General features: G+C 37.7%; 1 protein-coding gene across 1 annotated transcript in view; it reads left to right on the top strand.

Annotated features, from left to right (window-relative positions):
* Positions 1 to 6,335: 6,335 nt before the first annotated feature.
* LOC140241111 (ATP-binding cassette sub-family C member 9-like) overlaps positions 6,336 to 21,568 on the top strand; it is a 32,031-nt gene continuing 16,798 nt past the window's right edge. The window contains exons 1-12 of the mRNA XM_072320882.1: positions 6,336 to 6,952; positions 8,817 to 9,054; positions 9,477 to 9,671; positions 10,604 to 10,762; positions 12,785 to 12,940; positions 13,728 to 13,862; positions 14,859 to 15,021; positions 15,621 to 15,661; positions 16,679 to 16,957; positions 17,419 to 17,586; positions 18,126 to 18,204; positions 19,680 to 19,785. Coding sequence (XP_072176983.1) covers positions 6,336 to 6,952; positions 8,817 to 9,054; positions 9,477 to 9,671; positions 10,604 to 10,762; positions 12,785 to 12,940; positions 13,728 to 13,862; positions 14,859 to 15,021; positions 15,621 to 15,661; positions 16,679 to 16,957; positions 17,419 to 17,586; positions 18,126 to 18,204; positions 19,680 to 19,785 — 2,336 coding nt within the window. The remainder of the gene's footprint in view (positions 6,953 to 8,816; positions 9,055 to 9,476; positions 9,672 to 10,603; positions 10,763 to 12,784; positions 12,941 to 13,727; positions 13,863 to 14,858; positions 15,022 to 15,620; positions 15,662 to 16,678; positions 16,958 to 17,418; positions 17,587 to 18,125; positions 18,205 to 19,679; positions 19,786 to 21,568) is intronic.

Raw genomic sequence — 21,568 nt, 5'->3', positions numbered from 1 at the left:
CAGCATTTGGGTTTGTTTTTTTCATTCTCTGCTGTTTGCAAATTCTGAACATGACTTTAATACATGCTTATATCATAATACTCGTAGTATGTTATGTGTTCAAGTAGGTCCGACAACAAGTCATGTCCCTTGTTTTTAGGGTGTTTCTTTCTTTTTTGTTGTTTTAACACTAGCTATGAAAGTACAATTTACTAGCTAAGGTTGGAAATAGCAATTGCCTTAACACACTGATACTGAAATATATTTTTAGGTTAAGATCCTCGAATAACTTGTTTTTGTTTTTGTTTTCGAACAACTTCTTTTTTCCTTCTTCTTTTATGATTGTCACGCGGTTCTGTAATCTAGTGGACTTGAGGGCATATTGTGATGAAAACGTCAAAATTAAGATGTAGGTCCTAACCGAAAAAAAAAAACAGTCATTATGCTATCATCGTCTCCATCAATCATAGCAGCTCCCTGTTCATGGATGTGGAAGAAGAGATCCACCCCCCCCCCCCTTAAATTGACCGTGAAGTGTAACACATTGGTATAGGTCATGTATGGCCGTGATCACCTTGGATTTCCAGTGAGTTTCCACCGACGAGGGTGCGAATCAGGACAGGATAGACACAGTGCACACACGTAACACAACTACAGTATAGGTCGGTGTATTATAAACGCAGACTCGAGCACCGTGTAGCTCTGTATGGTACAGTATAACAAAGCTCTGCTGGTATAAAGCACAGAGCAAGAGACAAATCTTTAAAATCCCCATGACAATCTGTTCAGAGCGAGCACTATACAACGCAAAGTTACCCAACCGGTACAAAGACAAGGTCTACGACACAAAAGAACTCCTGGGACAGAGACGATTGCATGTAGGCCTAAAGAACTTCGGCTTACGATGGAAAAAAACATTATACTTACTGTCTGCAACATGGGGAAAAGATGGCGCGAAAGGGAAAAATATAGGTACGGCTCTAAAATGAGAGTGGTATAAACGTTTATTGTTCGTGGAAGACGTGAAGCGTTTTTGAAGATGTGTGTGTGTGTGTGTGTGTGTGTGTGTGTGTGTGTGTGTGTGTGTGTGTGTGTGTGTCAGACTGTGTATTTGGACAATACAAAAATGTACGGGAGAACAGTTGAAAATAGGAGTAGATATTTGTGTATGTTTGCAACATGTAAAAAATAACATACTACTTGTAGTAATATAAATTGCATTATAGATAAAGATAGTATACAGTGTACATGGAACCTGTGACACGCATACACCTAAATTTGCAGGTATTATGCGATGTTCATTTGAGCATGGAAGAAAAAAAAACATAAGATGTATCACCACTGAATTTCATCGACTGTATCGTAATCTCGATTAAGCAACCAAAGCAATGTATTAGTATCTAATGTCATGATTATTGAAGTGTTGGACTTGTAATAAATTTACACAATGAATACGATGAGCCTATATATCTGATTGTATTTGAATTTCGTCGTTTATTCCTTTTGATTCTATCATTCGTTTAAATGAATTTGTCTTAGTCATTCGTCTAAACGTTTCAAACTAGGATGTTACTCAAGATCAAATCGAAATGTTATATACCCGGTAGTTATCTAGAACATTAGTTTCTTTTTTTTTTCTAGAATTGAACATAAAATTATTATTGAATTCCCTGCACTTTGAAGGAAATGTTTTGTTTTCACAGGATGCTTGAATTAATTATTCAAGGTATTGTGTTGAGGTCGTCTTTCTGTACAAGAATATCCTTCACAAACGTGATAAGCATTAAAATATATCACTAAAAACCAGTTGAATAGTAATACGTGTAATTAAGTCGTTTTTACTGTAGATCTAGGTACGACGTTTATTTTGACGATAATGTGCAGTTCAATGTTGAGTATCACAGCACCTCTTACCTGTTTTATTTCTTTTTTGTCTGTCCGTCTGTCTGTACGGAGAACTATGTATGCCCGGTTTGTTGTTTGTTTGTTTGTTCGTTTGTTTGTTTGTTTGTTTGTTTGTTTGATGCTTGGTGGAGGACCTCGCTTTATCAACCTTGGATAGTTTCTTTGGCTATAGGCACTAGCAGTTGCCTGTTTAAATATCACCAGAACCGATTGTGCAGTGTTATGCTCTTTTTACCTATAAACTTTACCTTTTCTTATTTGGTAGAGTTGCTAACAGAAGGAATATAAAACTTTATACCACCCCCCCCCCAAAAAAAAAAAAACAAACAAATAAACAAAAACAACAACATTTATACCAAGCTTCCTCTTTCCAAGCAGAAGCTCATGACAGCACCTATACAACAAGCATTCTGTACATTATTTGGAGTATTTGGAGTTTGTTTAACTTACTCGAACTTGCCGATTTTGCTTTTGTTGATTTCGGTATCTCCACTGATGGATGCACAAGAACTTTGCATGACATTCAATCCTAATTCAATGGGTTGTTCTGGCTTACGCACTACTTGCAACCTAAAGAATACCTCTTCTGAAGATCCAATCATGCAAGACCAATGTTTGCTTTAAGTGCTATCACTATGGGCTAATGGGTAGGAAAGGAGACAGCGGTTACAACGACTTACACTGAGACTTGCTGGATAAACCTCGACAGGACGCTGCACGGAATTACAGGACAGCTACTATAGTACCTCTGTCTTTTCTATTACTGCTCCAGTACTCCACGGCTTCACATATAACGAGGTACGTCAACACGCAGTAAACACCCATGTCTTTGAATTTTGTGGTATAGTTAAGCATACCTCTTGTGTAAAAAGACACAGATATAAGCTGGATGGATCCAATGCCTTTTTGTGGGTGATCTTACCATTATATAGCAGCAATATTCGTCACGGTAGTAGTGTCAGTCTTTCCCAGGCCTTTGATACTGCATGGCATACTGGCGTTGAGTGAAATACCGTTGCAATATAACGGCACCTCACGTTCAGTAGTGAAACACCTTTCTTAATGTTAAATGGATGATATAGTTTCGGTTGAGATGGGGCTTGAGGTTTCAAACGTTTTTTCATATTGATTTTTTTTTTCAAATGATGAGAAAACTCTTATTAAACATGATGGAGCATATGATTCTAAGAGTAATTGAAAGTTTATTTGAAGAAAATTGGTTTTGAAATGGCTGAGATATACAAAACAAAGCGATCCTTTGAAGGTGGGACCCACCTTTTATTAGGATCGCTCTGTTTTACTTTGTTTTGGATATCCCAGCAACTTCCAAATCCAATTTTCATCAAACAGAAATTGAATTCCATTTAGAATTGTTTGCTTTTCAGCATTTCATAAAGTGGTTTCTTAGTAGCTTGCAAAAAGTTACAAACTGAATTTTCACCTCAACCAATATCATGAATACCATACCATCCCTTTAAAGGGATGGCACGGTCACGGCAATTTGATCGGTTGAGGTGGGGTTTTAGGTTTCTAACGTTTTGAGTGATGATTTTTTTTTTTTTCAGATAATGAAAAACCCCTCATGAAATATGAAAGAGCATATGTAAGAGGAATCCAAATTTTACTTTGTTGAAAATTGGTTTCGAAATGGCTGAGATATCCAAAACAAAGCAATTGTTAAGGCACAAATTGTCGCCCCTGCATAATTTGTCGCCTGGCGACAAATTGTGCTGCTTGTGAAGTTCCCAATTTTTGTAGGTATCCATAGGTAGGTATATAGGTATGTATGAATATCATTGAGTGAATGCAGCAATATCAGTAGCACACATCGGTGAGAGTTTGAGGGAAATCGGATTCACATGCGTTCAAAAGTACTTTATGAGTTTTTAAAGTTCCTGCCATCATCGCTGGATGAGAAGACTAGGCTGTTTATGACGTCACGCAGGACAACGAAATAAAGAAATGATAAAATAGCTAGAGTTCAACATATTTTCATATTTCCTTGTAAATGAAAGAGCGCTTGACTTACCTCTTTACCTCTTTCAGAAAGGAAGGAAATGTGTTCAATGCTTCTCTTAACTCGTATCCCCTAACAAGTTGAGGGGATGTGTATATACTTTCCGTAAAAATGAAATTTTGTGAAATTCTCTTCATGTATACACTACTGGTATATCGTTGTCCAGAGGTGATGTCACACGCTGTGTAGTTTCCTCATCCAGCGATGGTGGCACTGGAACTTTTGAACTGACTCTCAATTTTTTTCTTCAAATTTTCACTGATGTGTTCTACTATTACTGCATTCACTCAATCCAAACATATTTGGATGAATTCGTCCTTTGATTTAAAGGACTATGGCTTCGACTTGCGCTGTATCTTTTTAAGATTCAAGGCTGTTTACAATTAGTAGTGTACACGAAAAAAGCAACAAAAAATGAACCTAGATTCTTCGTGCTATTTTAGTGATACCAATACCTGAAATACCCTGGAAGGACAAAACAGTCACTCACCCAGAAACCCACTTTATATGCCACGGCGGTTGCTATATGTTCTTCGTCTGTCCAGAACAAGCCTTTTTCCGGAGTGTGTGTTTGTTGTTTTTTTTTTTTTTGCGTGTACATTGCTGAATAAGCAACTAAATAGTGCTTACATTCATGTTGTTAAGCTGATTGAAAACATTAACATGGAGAAACATCCTTGAATAGTTTTCCTATCATTAGCAGAATGATACTCTGCAATGATCTGCAAATTGGAATCTCACTGTATAATACGATGACGTTCGTCAATCCGAAGGTTGTTAATCCGAAAATGATGTGAGGTTTGTTATTCCGAAGCACACATATTCCCTCCGCCGATATATTCTCTAATTCGAAAGTGATATAGGGTTCGCTTATCAGAATATTTGTGGCATTGCTTCGAAGTCTAATTATTCCGCCAAATGTTCTTATATCCGAAAATGAAATATGGTATGGTTCGTTATTCTGAAAATTCATCGAAAACAAAATAAGATTCGCTATTTTGAAGGTTCATCAATCAACAACAAAAAATCGATGGCGAACCCTTAGGAGGGCGAGTATCATCATGGTTTTTGTCGAGTAATATTATGAGGGTGCAGGAGCAGTTTTGTTATAAACAGAGGCGTATATACCAAAGGATTCATAAAAGGGGATGGTCAGTATAATGCATGTGTGATTTTGTTTCTACGTCCTTCGTGGCTCATCCCGCATGCATGATTTAGGAGAGGGAGGGGCGCACGAAGGAAGAGGACTTTTTTTGTCAATGATACAGTCACAAAGTACGATTGCATTCCAATTTGCCAATAAGTGTGTGTATCGTTTGAGTTTGTGTGTACTTGCATGTGGACATGTCTGTGTGCATGTATGTATGTGTGTACGTGTTTTCAATCAGTTTTAATCGTGTGATACCCACTATTTTTTTAATGACGATATCGTGTTTTTTTACTAATAGAAGTTTATTTCATTTTTTTCGTAATAACAATATCATTTTTTTTTCAGATCAACGATCCTACGGAGTAACGAACATAGTTTCATTTTCGGACTAACAAACCTTCCGAATAGCAAACTTTTATTTATTAATGAATTAACGAATCTTACTTTATTTTTGGAATTACGAACCTTCGGTGCAACGCTCTGTAACCATAATCACATGCAGCATCACTAAATTCATTCGTAAAGGCTTCCATCTCTGGCACTCGATTCCTGCAGGACAAATTCTCTGACGAGAAACTCAACTGACAGCTAAAGACTGCTTGCTTAAATCGGGGCTTAGGTAATATTCCCTCCATCCACGTACAAAATACCTGAATGGAATGTAACTAACTCATAATGCTATAAAAAATGCGCCCAGTTCTGGAAAATTTCAAGCTCACGCTTTCCGCTTCGGCCAATTAGATTGATAGAAAATGAATGGATTAGTCAGACGAGTTTTTCTACATCTGTGTGAAAGCGAACAAGTCGAAAGTTAAGTGAAGCTCGTTCAAAAGTGACTAATTTCATGGTGAACCGCCCTCTATTGCATGGTAGACAACAACGTTGTAAAGTTGTAATTAGAATGTCTGCATACGATGTTGAGAAGAATGTCAAAGAAAGTTGTCAAATCAAATCTAACATTAGAAATATTGTTGCCATGCATCAGTTGATTAAACATTGTGACATATTTGACTCCAGATTAGGGAAAGATAAACATATATTGAAAATAAACATATTGAAAATATTCGTGTAATGTCACAATTGATTAAACATAAATCGTGACATACTAACTAACTTGGCTTCACTATAGGAGGAGAAATGCACTGACTCTGGACAAAATGTTTTATGCGTCATTTTAGTAAATCATGATGGATGTTATCTCGTGTAATAAGCCACAGCAAAATACCATTCTAATCTATCAGTCTCTGACCAATTTTCAGGTCATCATTGAAAGGCCGGTTTGACATGTCGACGGGAAAATGGGAATGGTTTTGCGGCGGAAACGCCAGCGACGTGAATGCAACCGAGAATGCCACAGATGATCCGTTCCTGACGGGCGAGTGTTTCGCCGACGCCGTCGTCGCATTGCCCTCCGCGGTCTTCTCTGTTGCGGCCATTTTGATATTGATTCTGGCGTCATGCTGGAGAAGCCAGCGGGATCGACCGGGAAAGTATCTTGTGCGCTATCCCGGCCACGAGCTGCGGTGGATCGTGAGCCTTGTCCTGTTCGTCCTCACCCTGACGGCATTATCAGAGGGAACAATGAGCGAGGCCCTGTACAGGACCTGGGGAAACACCAGACACCCCCATCTGTATCTCAGCGGCGTGGCACTTCTCGCCTCGGCTCTCGTATCGTCTGCCTATTACCACTCCCTCGAGATTTGGCGGATGAAACGGTTGTCGTGGTTCCTGCTCCTTTTCTGGGCGACGTCGATATCAACGATGTCGTATCGTCTGTACCACTACGTCGAAGTTGGAACAGGCAGCTTCCAAATCCTTCGATTCGACATAACCATTGGGCTTCTAATCGCATACATTGTCTTACTTCTAAATGAGGTCTACTTCCTATCAGTAAGTACAATGTCACTTATTCTACTGTTGCACTCTACTCCATTACTCTTCGCCGTCAACATTTTGTAGCTTCTGTGTTTTTTTTTTCTCCGTAAATTGACACGGAGCACAGTGCTGTGGCTTGACCATGATTTGAAAATTCGGAAAATCATTTCTGCAATGAATGGAGTAAAACAATAGGTAGGGCAAAAAACAAAAAACAAACAAGCACACACAAAACAACGCGTATTATCGGATATACCGTGCAAACCCAACTGGTGGGTGAAATTAGGATCGTCATAAGGTGCAGACTCCTTTCGAACTGCCACGCAGCACTTTCTCGTCTGTGTGTAATATTTGTGTTAAAATCATACAATGTTTTATCTCTATGACAACATTAAGACCATATCTCCGCTCTCTTTTCACCATATTATTATCTTCAGATTTGACTATTCACATGCTCTACTATGCATCCAATAAAACGGGAGAAATCCAGTCTATTGCCCAACTTGTATGTCAGTGGACTTGAACTTTACGTCGTAGTTTGGGTACATACATTGACCCCAGGCCAGGTCTACGTTTTATGGTAAATAAAAAAATGTAAGATTGATAATGATACAAAAATAGGCCTAAAACGTCCATTAATTTCCGCACTGGCTATATATGGGTTTTTGTCAACACAGTTTAATGAGAACGATGTTTTATGCTTTATCTTAAATGGTAAAACTGACAACACTGGCCCAAACACAGAAGACAGAGGGGTATTCTAAAGTTAGAGAGGAACTAAGATATGTCTAAAGATTATCAACTTGTAAATGAAGTGATACCAGTAAGTTGTGGGATAATTCTCCCATGATATGATATCGTAATAACAAGAGTGCAAAATGAAACTTAAATTGTTGAGGAGCTGTGTTGTTGATAGGGAAACGGGCTACATGTGTATATCAAATGCGATAATTCCTCCTGTTCCTGGTTTGATTCCCCTGCCTGCAGCGGTTCTGCCCCGATAGGCAAGACACTCAATAATCATCCTCAAATGCCCAGTCCTCTGGAGAGGATACCTATACTTGAAGGGATAGTTTTGCTTGAGATGTTAGCGGCTTCAGATTTATATTTTTTAGCGAGATGATGAGAAACCTCTTATGAAATGAAATATTAAGGAGCATACAGTTCTAGGAGGTATTCAAATTTTATTTGACCGAAATTGGTTTTGAATTGGCTGAGATATCCAGAAACAAAGCGGTCATAATAAAAGGTGGGACCCACGTTTTACTAGGACCACTTTGTTATTATTCGTTTTTGGATATGTATCTCAGCGATTTCAGAACCGATTTTCATCATATAAACTTTGAATATCTCCTTGAAATGTATGGTCTTTAATATTTCATATTTAAAGCTGTATATTTCATGGATGCTTGCTTGCTCATAAGAATGCAATGCTTCGAGAGGCGTCTCTTAAAACAGATAATTCAACCAAAAAAAAAACCAAACAAACAACCGAACTTGGCTTTTACAAAGGTGATCTTTGATTACTGAAGAAGATTTCGTTTGCTCCTTCCCATATCCACTGTAAAAAAGAAAACATAATTTGACGAATCATGGAAAATAAATGTTTGGAAAGTAAGGAGAATTTGAGTGTCACAACAGGATGATAGGAGCACCGGCAAATCAGTTTAAATCATTAAAACGTCTGCTGACGAAAAGTCAGGTTAATCAAATTTATCTGTAAGTTCATGTTGCCCATCAAAAGATGTTCACTTTCAATAATAGCTGCTTCGCTTTCACTTACATTGTTTTGAATAATGTTTTATTGAGATTTTTTTCTCTCTCTCTCAAAGACACTCACTTGTCACTTTAATCCTTGGTGCATTGTTATTAAAACTCTGTATAGGCAAGTTGCTTTTGCGGTCACGGAAATGGTAAGGCGAACCTGCTCGACTTGGGCCAATCTGATCTGAAATTCTTCGCAGAGTATTCCAGCCTGCCCTCCGAGGTCTCCTACTGGTGGCAAAATTGGCTCTTCAAGCTCGGATCCAAGAAGATTCTAGACGTGGAGGATTTGGGGCGAGTTCCGGAGATTCATGCCGCGGCATATAACCACAAACGCTTCAAGAGAATGCTGACGAGAGAAAAGGTCTGCTCTAAAAGGCTGTGCATTCCATATACTGTATGTACAGTGTTACACTTGACTTTAATTCGATATTTTCACATTCAGTTTACTAATCTAAAGTTAGTATAGGCCCCTTTTGAAGTTTTGTTTTTGTTTTTTTGTCATTAGGATAGGTGTTTGTCGAAGTCGGAAGAAACTTCCTTTGAGGAATTCTATCATGTTCATAGATGAATAGATGACAAAGTAGTGTGAGTACAAATTTTAGTGTTCATGAAAATCCGATGTCTGCGGAGATTTTTTTTTAATACCGTAAAATACTATCCTGTATCTTTTCCCCATTATCAAGCTACATACACGGCTTCCAATAATTTGAAAATGAAAAAAAAAAATACGAGTTTTAGTTGAGCGGGTTTTATTTGATTTTTTTTTTCTATTTGTCACAACAGGAAAAGTGTTCAGCACTTGGAAAAGAATTCAGTGTTTTCAAGACTATGTGGCTAACGTATCGATCGACGTACATCCTAGCTTCAATTCTGAAGATAGTTTCCGACATGATAGGTCTCGTCAGCCGTTTCGCCATCGTCGCCATTGTCAACTACGTAGAAAACACTTACTCAAAGCCCGAAGACAAAGTGAAGGAGGTAAAGAACACGGCCAAATAACTCGTTGTCCGCCGCACAGGGCGCTACGTTGTTGGAAACTGCAAGGGTGCTATTCCAAAACCCGGAGTCGTGCACTTTTGTATCAAACAGCAGGCTTCAGCAATTTGTTCAGAGAAGTTATTCGTAAGCAGATATTATTGCACTTCATTGCTTGTTGCATTCAAGCAGACCAAGGCACGATGTGTTATTTGCATTTCACTTGTATTTCTTCTTTTTTTTTCAAGTATGCTAACGGAAATGATCTTCTAGCACATAGACAGGCGTTCTTGGCATTGAGCATTGAGTTTTTCGACCACTTCAAGTGATAAAAAGTTGTCTTCCTAAACTTTCTGGATATGCATCCTAGCACAAAATGCTTTGATTTTCGATTGTCTACAATCGCTCAGTTTTAGTGTTTGCATATTAATCCCAGCAGTGTCCTTCTAAGATTTCCGATTATATTTAGATTTCGCCCTTTAAAGCAATCACCTTGTGAACTCACCATCTTGAATCATGTGAATTTAGTTGTACCGTGAGTAAAGTTTCGTTACCAAGACCGTACATGACTTTCATGTTGCGAGGTGTTTACCACAAATATCAATTTGATGTATAGCAAGACCATTCAATGTCTCTATGAAACACACCTGCAAAGGATGTGCTTGTGAGCATATTGCACCGTGACCTCTCCTTCAAGAGAGTGGAAGAAATTAGAAATATGTATTCATTCATTTTTGCTCTATATCTCTCTTTCTATGTAGACTACGAGTCCCATGCTATGACGGTAACGAAGTTCTTTTCCAATTCTCTCGGAAACATACCAGCAAAGGATGTGCACGTGAGCGTATTGCGCCATGGCCTTTCTTATAATGAGAGTGGCGGAAATTAGAAATATGTATTCATTTATTTTTCTCTTTCTCTCTATTTCTTTGTAGACTATGAGTCCCCATGCTATGACGGTAACAGAGTTCTTTTCCAACGCATACGTGCTCGTCGCTACGGTGTTCGTTTTTACGTTGATTCACACCATTTTCGGGCAGTACGCCCTGTACATTTCTTCACTTGAAGGATTGCATGCTCGTTCTGCTCTTCAGGTGAAATTATTGATATTCAATTCAATTCAATTAAACTAAATTCAATTCAATTCAATTCAATTAAACTAAATTCAATTCAATTCAATTCAATTCAGTAGTTTACTCTCTTTCCATCAGCAAAATAAACAAAGCGGTATATGTGTAAATTTGACTTTCATTCAGCTGGGAAGGACAAATCATTGAACACAATATAACATATAAATTATGCACGAAGGGTATCATTGCAAAAAAAAAAAAACAAGAACAATGCACACTTTTTCCATTGTAACCAAAATATAATCGTAACGATGGAAAACAGCGTTCCACTAAAACTGAAAATTTAAGCTTCTAGGACATTGAAAACTGAAAAGGAAAACAACAGCAACATGAATAAATATACTAATGTATACTAATGAGATGTATTTGTGTTAAATTCATGTATGTACCATTGTACATTTGGTCATTGATATATACAGTGTGTATAAAAAAAAAGAAAAAAAAGATACTGTTTCATCATTTCCAGCTATGGAGAGCACAATGTTAATTGTGAGGAAACTGAGAAGAACTCTTCCTCTTTCCATTAATACCTCATCATTTTTTTACAAATGTCATGCATGACTGAACACATGAACTTTAAAGACAACAATTACAAATTGCACTCTTTTTTTCAAGTTTGAGTGTCAACATAAAGGAACAATAAATGTCTCACTAAATGCATGAGATCTGTCAATGAAAGTGTCCAAATAAATAAGCCAGTCTGTAAGAATGCAACGCTTTTCCACGTATGTCGTAATGGGATAATTTGGAGCGAAGTATTTTGTGATTTATTGTATCAAAAGCCTTGGAAATGTCCAGGCAGATGCCTATTGTATGCGAAAATGTATCGAGTGCATGCGTAATGTTTTCCACATTGGTACAAAGATAGGTAACGCATGTGTGATATTATGATTTTCTCTGAATACAAATTGACAATTTGTAAATATATTACTCACATTAAAAAGTTCACAGTTCGGATACATTATTATTCTTTCCCAAATTGTGGAAATCGAAGTTTATACAGATATGGATTTATAAATGTTAGCATCATTCTTCTCCACTTTCTTATAATTATATAGGAGTAACTTTTGTTATCTTCATATTATCTGGTACAAGTCCAGTTGTGAGTGATAGCTTAATAATATGTGCGAAGGAATCTTTTATTTGGGGAAATGTATACTTTTAACAAATAGCAGGATTTTTCCCTTTTTTCAAATTATAAACAATCTTAATTACTTCTTCATTATATATATATATATATATATATCTATATATATATATATATAGATATATATATATATATATATACATATATATATAAATATATATATATATAAATAAATATATATATATATATGTATATATATATATATATATATATACATATAAATATGGGGTTCAAAAATATGGTTTGGGGATTAGGTATATCAAAATCATGAAACACTTTACTAGGTAAGGGATATTTAGTGTTGAATTTTTCTTAATCAATTCAACAACAACAACAAAAAATCAAAAATTTAAGCCATGCCAGCGGGTAACATTACTCGAGGTGTTACCCATCGTACTTTTGAAATGCTAGACGCATCATTAGATATATTCATAACAATTTTTAAATCAATTTCGATGTATTTTCAGTATAATTTTTTGTATTTAGTTATCTGGTTGACATAAAAACGTTCTTTTTTTATTTGCAATGAATTAGTGATTGTAGCTCAGGGTAGGGGAGTAAAAGTGATAGAAAAAAATAGCTAACTATGCAAATAAAGAGGGGAAATACTTAATGTCACAGCATGCGAGCCCTCATTGTGCCCTAGATGACTGCCTTTAAATATCAACACATTTTATTGCTTTATGTTGATTAATCTCATTTCCCTTGATTTTGATAATACTGCTATGTTTGTTGCAAAGAATGTCATGTCGCATCATTCATCTTGCTTATTGAATCATGTCACGTGTTAGCCTATATATAGTGTGGTAGATATAAGAATCGATGACTCTTATATGCAGGCTGTCGTGTACGAAAAATCGCTGAGACTGTCAACGTACGCGATGTCGAGTGGAATGATGACCATGGGGCAGATCACCAACCACATGTCGGTGGATTGCATGAACGTTCTCCTCTACGGGATGTACGCAACGGAAATAGTGTGTGTTCCTTTAAGGGTGAGATACGTGATCATTGTTTCGTTCCAATATGGATGTCTATTTATATCGTCATCTTTCTTGGGGGATAGTAAAGACACCCTATTGGGTTCCCTGCCCCCCCCCCCCCTCTTTTTTTAAACTATCGATTAGCGACACATTCCCTTTCTATGATGGAACAATAAAATCATGAAGTGTATCACAATTTACATTTTGAGTCGAATCCATTCCCATTAAAATATCACACGTGGAAATGGCGAGGGAATAAAGTAAAGAAATAGTGCATCAAGCGTATTCACACAGGGTAGATAATGACAGTGTGTGTGTTTGCATTTTGTCTGCCTGTTTGTCTATCTTTGTGTGTTTGTACGTGCTCTTTCATACCAACATGTTTTGGCGTAGAGCATAATGGTATACCAGTGTGAATTTTTTAATCAAAGTATCTCGTGTCTAAATAAAAAATGCGTGCCAATACCGATTACTGATTACCATTAGATGCTTTATTGGAAATTGTGGCAAATTTGTTCTGTACATCAAGGCGTTGTTTGTCATAACAATGCAACAGCATATGAACGGGACATTTAGATGGACAGATGATTAAAACAACATGACAATATACGTATGGGATATACATGGATCTGATGGCTGATGTATAGAGCATTTCGCCAATGAAAGTCTACCTTTCCTTTTTGTGCTTTGTTATAGTTGTCATCCACAATAATGTATACCGCATGCATTACACGTCTGTCTCCAGCATATTTCTTTAATGTGTTTGTTTGTCTGTTTGTTTTTATCTGTTTGTTTGCAGATGGTCGTCAATGTTATACTTATCATTGCTGTTCTAGGATATCCAGCTGTGATAGCTGCGGCCCTTTTTCTCCTCGTAATACCAGTGCAATTTGTTATAGGCGCGAAGGTCTCGGGATATCTCAAAAGCATTCTGGTATGGCTCGAAATCTCGTACATTTCCTATTCATACCCATGGGTTTGAAAGAGACAGTGAATAGAAAATAGCTGATAAAGGGATGAAACTTTGTGTACGTTTCTTGTCGAATCTTTCATTTTTTGGTATGGGTCATCCCACGAACTCAACACCCAAGAGTCACACTGCCCACGAGTTAGACATCGAAAAAAAAAAAGTCAATAAGTCATACACCCACGAGTTATAAAGACTACGAGTCATACAGCCCACGAGCCATATATAGCCAACTAAATTTTAAAGAACCACCAGCTATACAGACACAATGGAAAACAGACCCATGAGCTAAACACTAAGCAGACAATGCCTATGAACTCGACCTAAAGGAAAAAAAAAATATCCATGAGCAAAACACTACGTGCATTAAGCCTCGTGATGTCATGTCGAGTTCGTGGGCCCATTTTGCCTAAAGTCGCGTCTGTGCTCTTGGGCCTTGTGTTTCTCATGAATGAAACACTAGTATATTTGCCTTTTATTTCCAATATCTCGCCCTTATATGCCTTGTGTGTTGAGGTGCTGACTGTGGAATAGTCGTGGACTTTACGTTGGCAGTGAATCACAGAGTCAATTGATAAATCTGTTGTGGTTGTGTACTCACAATTTATAACTGTTAAAAGGAGGGCACTTCACTCATACATACTGTACACACATAATATTGTCGTGGTCCCTGCCATCTATCTGCCATTAGACAATTACGTAGAAATTAAACAAAACAATGAACATCTAACTGTCAAACTCCCATAGCTCAATACCTATCAATGATAAGAGCATTTCACTATGGATATGACTTCATCTCTGGGATTTTCCCCACCTATAGAAAGCTACAGCCCGAAATCACTCTCTACGAATTACGTCAAGACATACTGAGTACTGACACGCGAAAAAAAGGTCCGGATGTCATGGTAACAGGTCAGATTGTCGAAGATAATTCATTTTTTTTTTCACTACGTCATTGCACAGACCTTCGCAGACGAACGGTTGAAACTCTCGAACGAGATGCTACAGGGAATCAAGCTGTTAAAACTCTACGGATGGGAGAAACTCTTTTATGATTCCATCCGACGGATTCGAGAGACAGAACTGGGCTATCTTGTCAAAGAATACATCGTCATGGCCACCAATTGTACGTCACAAAGCCTTTTTACTTGCTGGGTGGAAAGTCCATGAATACATATGCATGATGCTTAATGATTTCGTCGATATCTTTCGCTTTTTAAATGATAACATCCTTTAACAATAACGGCAGTGTGTCCTTGGGAATCACTGTTTGAATGAAGGCGCTCAGAAGCACGGGGTACAAGGTGGACGTATCATAATCGCCAAAGGAAGTAAACATAATATGATAATGGTACATGAAAAATATATACAGCTGTGTGTGTGTATATATATATATATATATATATATATATATATATATATATATACATATATATATTTAATTGCAGAATGCCGGTAATCTGTGCGCCAAAACGTCAGCCTCTCTAGAAATGCTTGTACTAACTTTTAAAGTCTCACTCCAATGACATTCAAGCAGTACGAGCTTACATTAAATATTTTGCATAACGCAGTGTTATACATAGTAAATAGTATGTAAAGAGTACATTTAAAAAAATTTAAAAAAAGCTGATAGATTTTTTGTTCACCTGTACAGTTCTGGAGCATACACAACCATTTATGATGATTAATTCTGATAAATACGTTTCGTTTCTTTTTTTCTTTCAGTCTCCATGGTCTTTGCAGTTCCCGTTCTATTAACTCTGGTGGTAAGTACAGAATGAATGTAAATACACGTGTATGCGCGCGCGCGCGCGTGTGTGTATGTATAATGTATGTGTATGACGATGTGTATGTGTACACATTTTCGCGTGTAGTTGGTGTGTGCGTATGTGTGCGAGTATAGGTGTGTATGTGTGTATTATTATATGCGGGCTGTGTATGTGTGTGACAGGTGTTCGTGTGGAGAAAGATGGGTAAGGGGGGAGAAAGTGTAGGGAATTGGAAAAAAAAATAATCATAGATTACAGGGTTAGGAGGGGCAGCTGTGGAGAGATGCGAGGGGAGTGGGGTCTTTAGTCAATGTGATTTGATATGACCACAGCCTATTTTGATGTATACTTTTTTTCACTTCTGTCTTTAATTTTTTATGACTGAAATGCCGTGTGTCAAAATAATGTCCAGTTTTATTTTTCATTCTAATGAATGATATTCCATTTGCATTTGCTGAAACATTACGTCATGAACAAGTCTACAGAATGTATTTTCATGTTTAAATGTGGAAGAATAATGATTATTGAGGAACGCAAATTGTGTATGAGTGTGCGCGTATTGTTTTTGCATCTGAAATGCATCCAGTAACACATTGGCCCGAATTCACGAAGGTGGTACAGATGAAACCATGGTATAAACCATGGACAAAAACCATGGAGCGCCAAGTGTCGCAAGGAATATTTTGTTACAAAATTGGTCATTTCATTGACAAAATGACCGTTTCGTCAACGAACACAAAATGCCCATTTAGTTACAAAATGTTGTCATTTTGTTACAAAATAATCATTTTATCGACGAAATGACTGATTTCGTAACAATATATTCCATGCGACACTCTAGGCGCTCCATGGTTTTTGTCCATGGTTTAAACCATGGTTTCATTTGTTCCACCTTCGTGAATTCGGGCCATTATGTATCCGTATCACGTAATTACCCAGCATATCGGTTCATGGCTAATTAATTATGTCCTCAAACTCCACCTTTCTCCTTCGATATGTGTCTGTTTCCGACAGGCATTTGGTTCCTTCACAAGCATCACAGGAAATATACTCACGCCTGGTATCACTTTCACGGCACTGTCGCTCTTCAACCTCCTCGCTGACCCGCTCTTTTTTCTGCCGTTCATCGTCAACCGCTTCATTTGCGTGCTCGTCAGCTCCCGGAGACTCAGTACCTACCTCATGGCGCCGGAGATCGAGGAATTAGGAACCGGTCGCAAGCCCTCGAAACCAACGCGAGAGGAGACTTCGCATGATGAAGATACCCAGGTACAGTGCATTACTCGAGTTTCCGTGGTACACCCATTCGGTGAGTGTGTATGCGTGTCTTAGTACACTGTATTTGTGTTCTGTTTTGTGTGTGACGTATTGTGTGTGTGAAGGTGTGTATGTTCAATTTTAGGTTTTTATCCAGAGATGCGACTTCCTTGGAATCTTATGTGCTTGCATGTACTAAACATGAATATCCTATTCTTCCTTGCCATGTTTCATATTGGTTATCTTTCATATAGGACTAAAAGAGAAAGCTGTGGTAAGCTAATATCTATTTTCGTTTTCTTTTCTGAAAAAAAAAAATGTCTCTGAGTTTCTCCTTTTGTATTCAAGTACCCCATTATGATGTCATACTTTATGTGCATTAAGTGGTACGATAATAAGTGAAAGGGAATCGCCCGTGGTATTGCAGCGTAGGGAGTCAACAAGCCGAACATCTAAGGCAGACATTAAAATGACCACCTTTGTCCCTTATCCTGCAGGACGAGGAGATAATGATAAAGACACCACTTATAGAAGATATTAGCAGAGACTCTGAAAAGTCGCCGCTGAGATTCACGGAAGACTCGACGACCTACGGAGCCACTGAAATCACCTACAACAGCACTTCCTTTACGACCGAGGAGATGCCTGATGACGTAGCAATAAGAGTGAGTACGAGCTGGCTTAAGGGGGTCAAGCTAAAGGAAAATATTTTTGTTCCGTTTCGCTGCTTAATTACAAATTTGCGGTTTTGTTAGACCTGCTGCTAATCGTTTAGACATTCAACAAGGGAGTGACTAAGCTTATCACTTTTTTATGTAAGGAGTTTCAATATTTCCTTTTGATCTTTGACATAGGTTTAAGTTGTGACATTAAGCTTCTTAAAAAACAAAGAAGAAAACAAAACATATCCTTGTATATCATCCCTGGCGTATAGTTGTTGTTTTTTTTTTCACAAAGGAATTTTATTCATTTAAGCATTCAGGTACAAAATAAATGTCACTTGCGTATAGTTGATGGATTAGATCATAATCAATGGATCAGAATTTGCCATCATTATTGTAATTTGCAATACATAAAAGTGAAATCCCTTATAAACAGTTTTGCCGTCTATAGTGCTCGTTTATCAGCTATTCCGTGAAAGTACCACTCTCTTATTAGTAATCAGAATTTCGCTTGATCCTGCTGTTATTTCATTGTCCTGCAGATAAATTGTGGAAACTTCACTTGGGACCCTACCAGCTTGGAACCAATCTTGTACGATATCAACGTAGATGTACCAAGGGGTAGGCCTTTCGCAAGCCCTATATAAATAATATGTGTAATTATTAATGCTATCACTGACGTTACAAGGCAAGCTTAATGTCGTTTATCAGCGCCGGTTCCTATCATATGACGTTTTCTTGTAACGAAGTTCCTCTTCTTGAATGGAAACAATGCAGTGTATTGCTATCGTATACCTGAAAAAATGATAGCAGGAACATCAGCTTGAATTGAAAAGTCTGGTAAAGATCGACAGCCTTGGCAGTTGACTATATAGGTCCTATCGTATTTTTTAATGCGAATTCGATAATTATGTATCCAGTGTATATCGAACGTATGTATGTATGTGTGTGTATGTGTGTGTGTGTGCATTTAAACATTATTCAGAAATTGAATTTAGAAGAACTGGGAAATATGAATGGGGAAGTTGCTCATACAGGCATGTCCGGAAACTCGTTAAAAATCAAAGGATGGAATACAATTATATTGATGATTAAATATATTTTATATTTAGCGAGATCGGAAGGGAAGGTACCAAAGTTTAATGATGTTATGAAGTATTTTAGGATGTGTAAAGAAGAAGAACATAAGATAGCGATTAAAAGAGGAACAGTTGGAATACATTTGTTAAAATGGGAATATATGATGCATGCCGAGGATGAGATGTGATTTTCTTTTTCTGTCTTGATTTTGCTGTATCTGCGAGTTATAGTCACAACGTTGTCGGTTTTTCCTCTCTATTGCTTCTACCATTTCCACATCACTTCCACATTATGATTAGGATGTATTTTATTGTGTGAGGATAAAATTGCAATTTGCACGTCAGTCAGAGCTATTCAAGTGTGAATAATATTTGAAACCCGAGGGCTGAAGGCATATGGGCGGGTGGGGTTGTATGTTGGGTTTGTGCTGTGTGTGTGTGTGTGTGTGTGTGTGTATGTGTATGTGCGTGTATGTTTTTCGCAAATGGCCTCGAATTCTTTTTTCTTTTGAGAAGCAATGGAATATGCCCCTTTTGTTTTGAGCAAACTATCTACCTGGTCCTTGTTTTGCGAGAATTTTGGGAGAATTTAGCGAGAATATGTGTGTTTAAAAAAACAAAAAGCGGATTTTGTTTCCTTGGTTACAAGAGTTACAACGTAAGTTTGACATTATTTTGCACAATGTTCGGGTCACTGCATTTTGTCTTTATATAGTGTAAGATTGACATTATTTTATACAATGTTGTGTATGATGCAGTTTGTCTTTGCATAATGTTTTGTTTTTGTTTCTGTATAAAAGTGAATTTTGTGATATGAAATTGAACGAAATTCGAATAAAGAATTAAAAATATATATATATATACATGGATGGTTCAAAGAGTAGAGCAGTTCTTGAGATATATCTTTCAGTTTGGGACGCAAATTATTGCTCTATTATCCAATTCAAGTTGTTTGTTAATCTAAATTCGTTTCAAATCTGAATTTTGTGTTGTGCTCTGCCGTACTGTATATGTCAGGCAAGCTTACAACAATTGTTGGTGCTGTAGGAAGCGGGAAATCGTCTCTACTCCAGGCTATGCTGGGCGAGATGACGACCCTTTCTGGCACTGTCAGCTTTAATGAGTGAGTAGATCAATACTGCAGATGTCAGTGACTGTGTACTAAACCCCTTTCCTCCGAGATGTTCTAGTTCCCTAGTGGATGACAATATGCCACGCGTGGTTACTGATGTGAGCAATGGATTAAGCTTGTCAAGAGTTTATACTTATCAAAACAACTGGTACGCACAATGTATCGTTCAGTGAACTCTGTCCACTATTACGGGATGAGTAACATGTTTAAAATGAGGTTTACCCCCAATTCACCGGTCAAGGAGAAGTGGGGTAATGAATTGGTGTGCAAATATTAGGCATCGCCTAAAATCACCTCCAAATTCTCTGAAAATTGTCAAAGTGAACTCTTCGTTGTACCAACATACAGAAAGAGCACTTCTGAAACCACTTGATTCTGAAACCATTTTTTTCATCAGAACTGGCAAGTATTTCAGCAGATATTTGAGCAAGGATGTGGTACGCACCAGAAGCAAACCAGTTACATCGGAAGATAATCAAACTCTTCGTGGGACGGAGCAGGGGACCATGGACTCTGATGGTCACCCGAGTGAATCATCAGTCTCAGGAAAATTAGATTCAATGTCCTGAATGAGATCGACTTCAAAAGTCTATTGTACAAGCTCTCTGCGCTGAAGCCACACACAAAAGCTAGTTGACGCTATTGTTTAGAAGTCATCGTGGAAAGTGTTACGTAATCGGTGTACGAAGCTATGGCTAGATCTTGACCAACAAAAAGGACGTAATCGGTGTACGAAGCTATGGCTAGATCTTGACCAACAAAAAGGATGAAATTACGTCACTCACAAGAAAGGTAAACAATCTCAACAAAGAAATCGAGAGGATGAAGAGTTCATGTGAAACGCAGGATAGCCGGGGAAATTTGTCTCCGATTCCATGAAATCCAAGAGCAGGCGAACAAAGACACAGATGACGTCGTTCGAAAGGTCGTCCGGGAGAAGCTTGACATCAACCTTGCGGAGACCGACATCGATCGCAGTCATCGAGTTACCCCAAGATCAGGATCGAGAGCATATGGAAAGCCACGAGCCATAATCATGAAATTTGCTCGCTACAATGTTCGACAGTTGGTGTACAATAGGTACAGAGCTAAACTGAAAGGGACTCAGATGTACAACCATGTAAACCTTACAAGCCCCAGACAAACCCATGTGAATCTAACCATTAAGTCCCCACATGTATCAAAGGTTTACACAACTGATTGACGTGTCAAAGTGCTTAAGTGAGAAACCGGAACTGATGTGACAAAGCATACCATTCTAAGAGGAATACAAAGTTTGTTGATGAAAATTGGTTTTAAAATGGCTAGGATATCCAAAACAAAGTAAAACAAAGCGATCCTGATAAAAGATGGGTTCCACCTTTAATTAGGAACGCATTGTTTGGGACATCTCAGCCATATTGCAAAACCAATTTTCATCAAATAAACATTAAATTCCTCTTGGAATTAAATACTCTTTCCTAATATTCCCCAGACGTTTCTCATTATCTCATCAAAAATGTGAGAAAATGAAGCCAGGTCTCGACCAAAAGCTCTACCATCTCTATAAGATGAACAATTGTAAAAACTTTCAAGAAAACTGAAAAATTGTTAATACCCACGTCACTAGTCTTTCATTACTCATGATGATAAAGCTAGGTCTGAGAGGGCAGTTTTGCAATAAATTTGATTATTATCACATTATGCCTGACAAAACTGTGTAATAGGATTTTATATTTATTGCTGATCATTTTAAAGAAGCATAGGAGTTTCACTTTCTACCTCCTTTTAGTTA

This window comes from Diadema setosum, chromosome 2, assembly GCF_964275005.1.
Source record: "Diadema setosum chromosome 2, eeDiaSeto1, whole genome shotgun sequence".
In the NCBI taxonomy this organism is placed as follows: Eukaryota; Metazoa; Echinodermata; class Echinoidea; order Diadematoida; family Diadematidae; genus Diadema; species Diadema setosum.
Note: the sequence above shows the minus strand (reverse complement) of the source record. Positions and strands in the feature narration are given on the sequence as shown.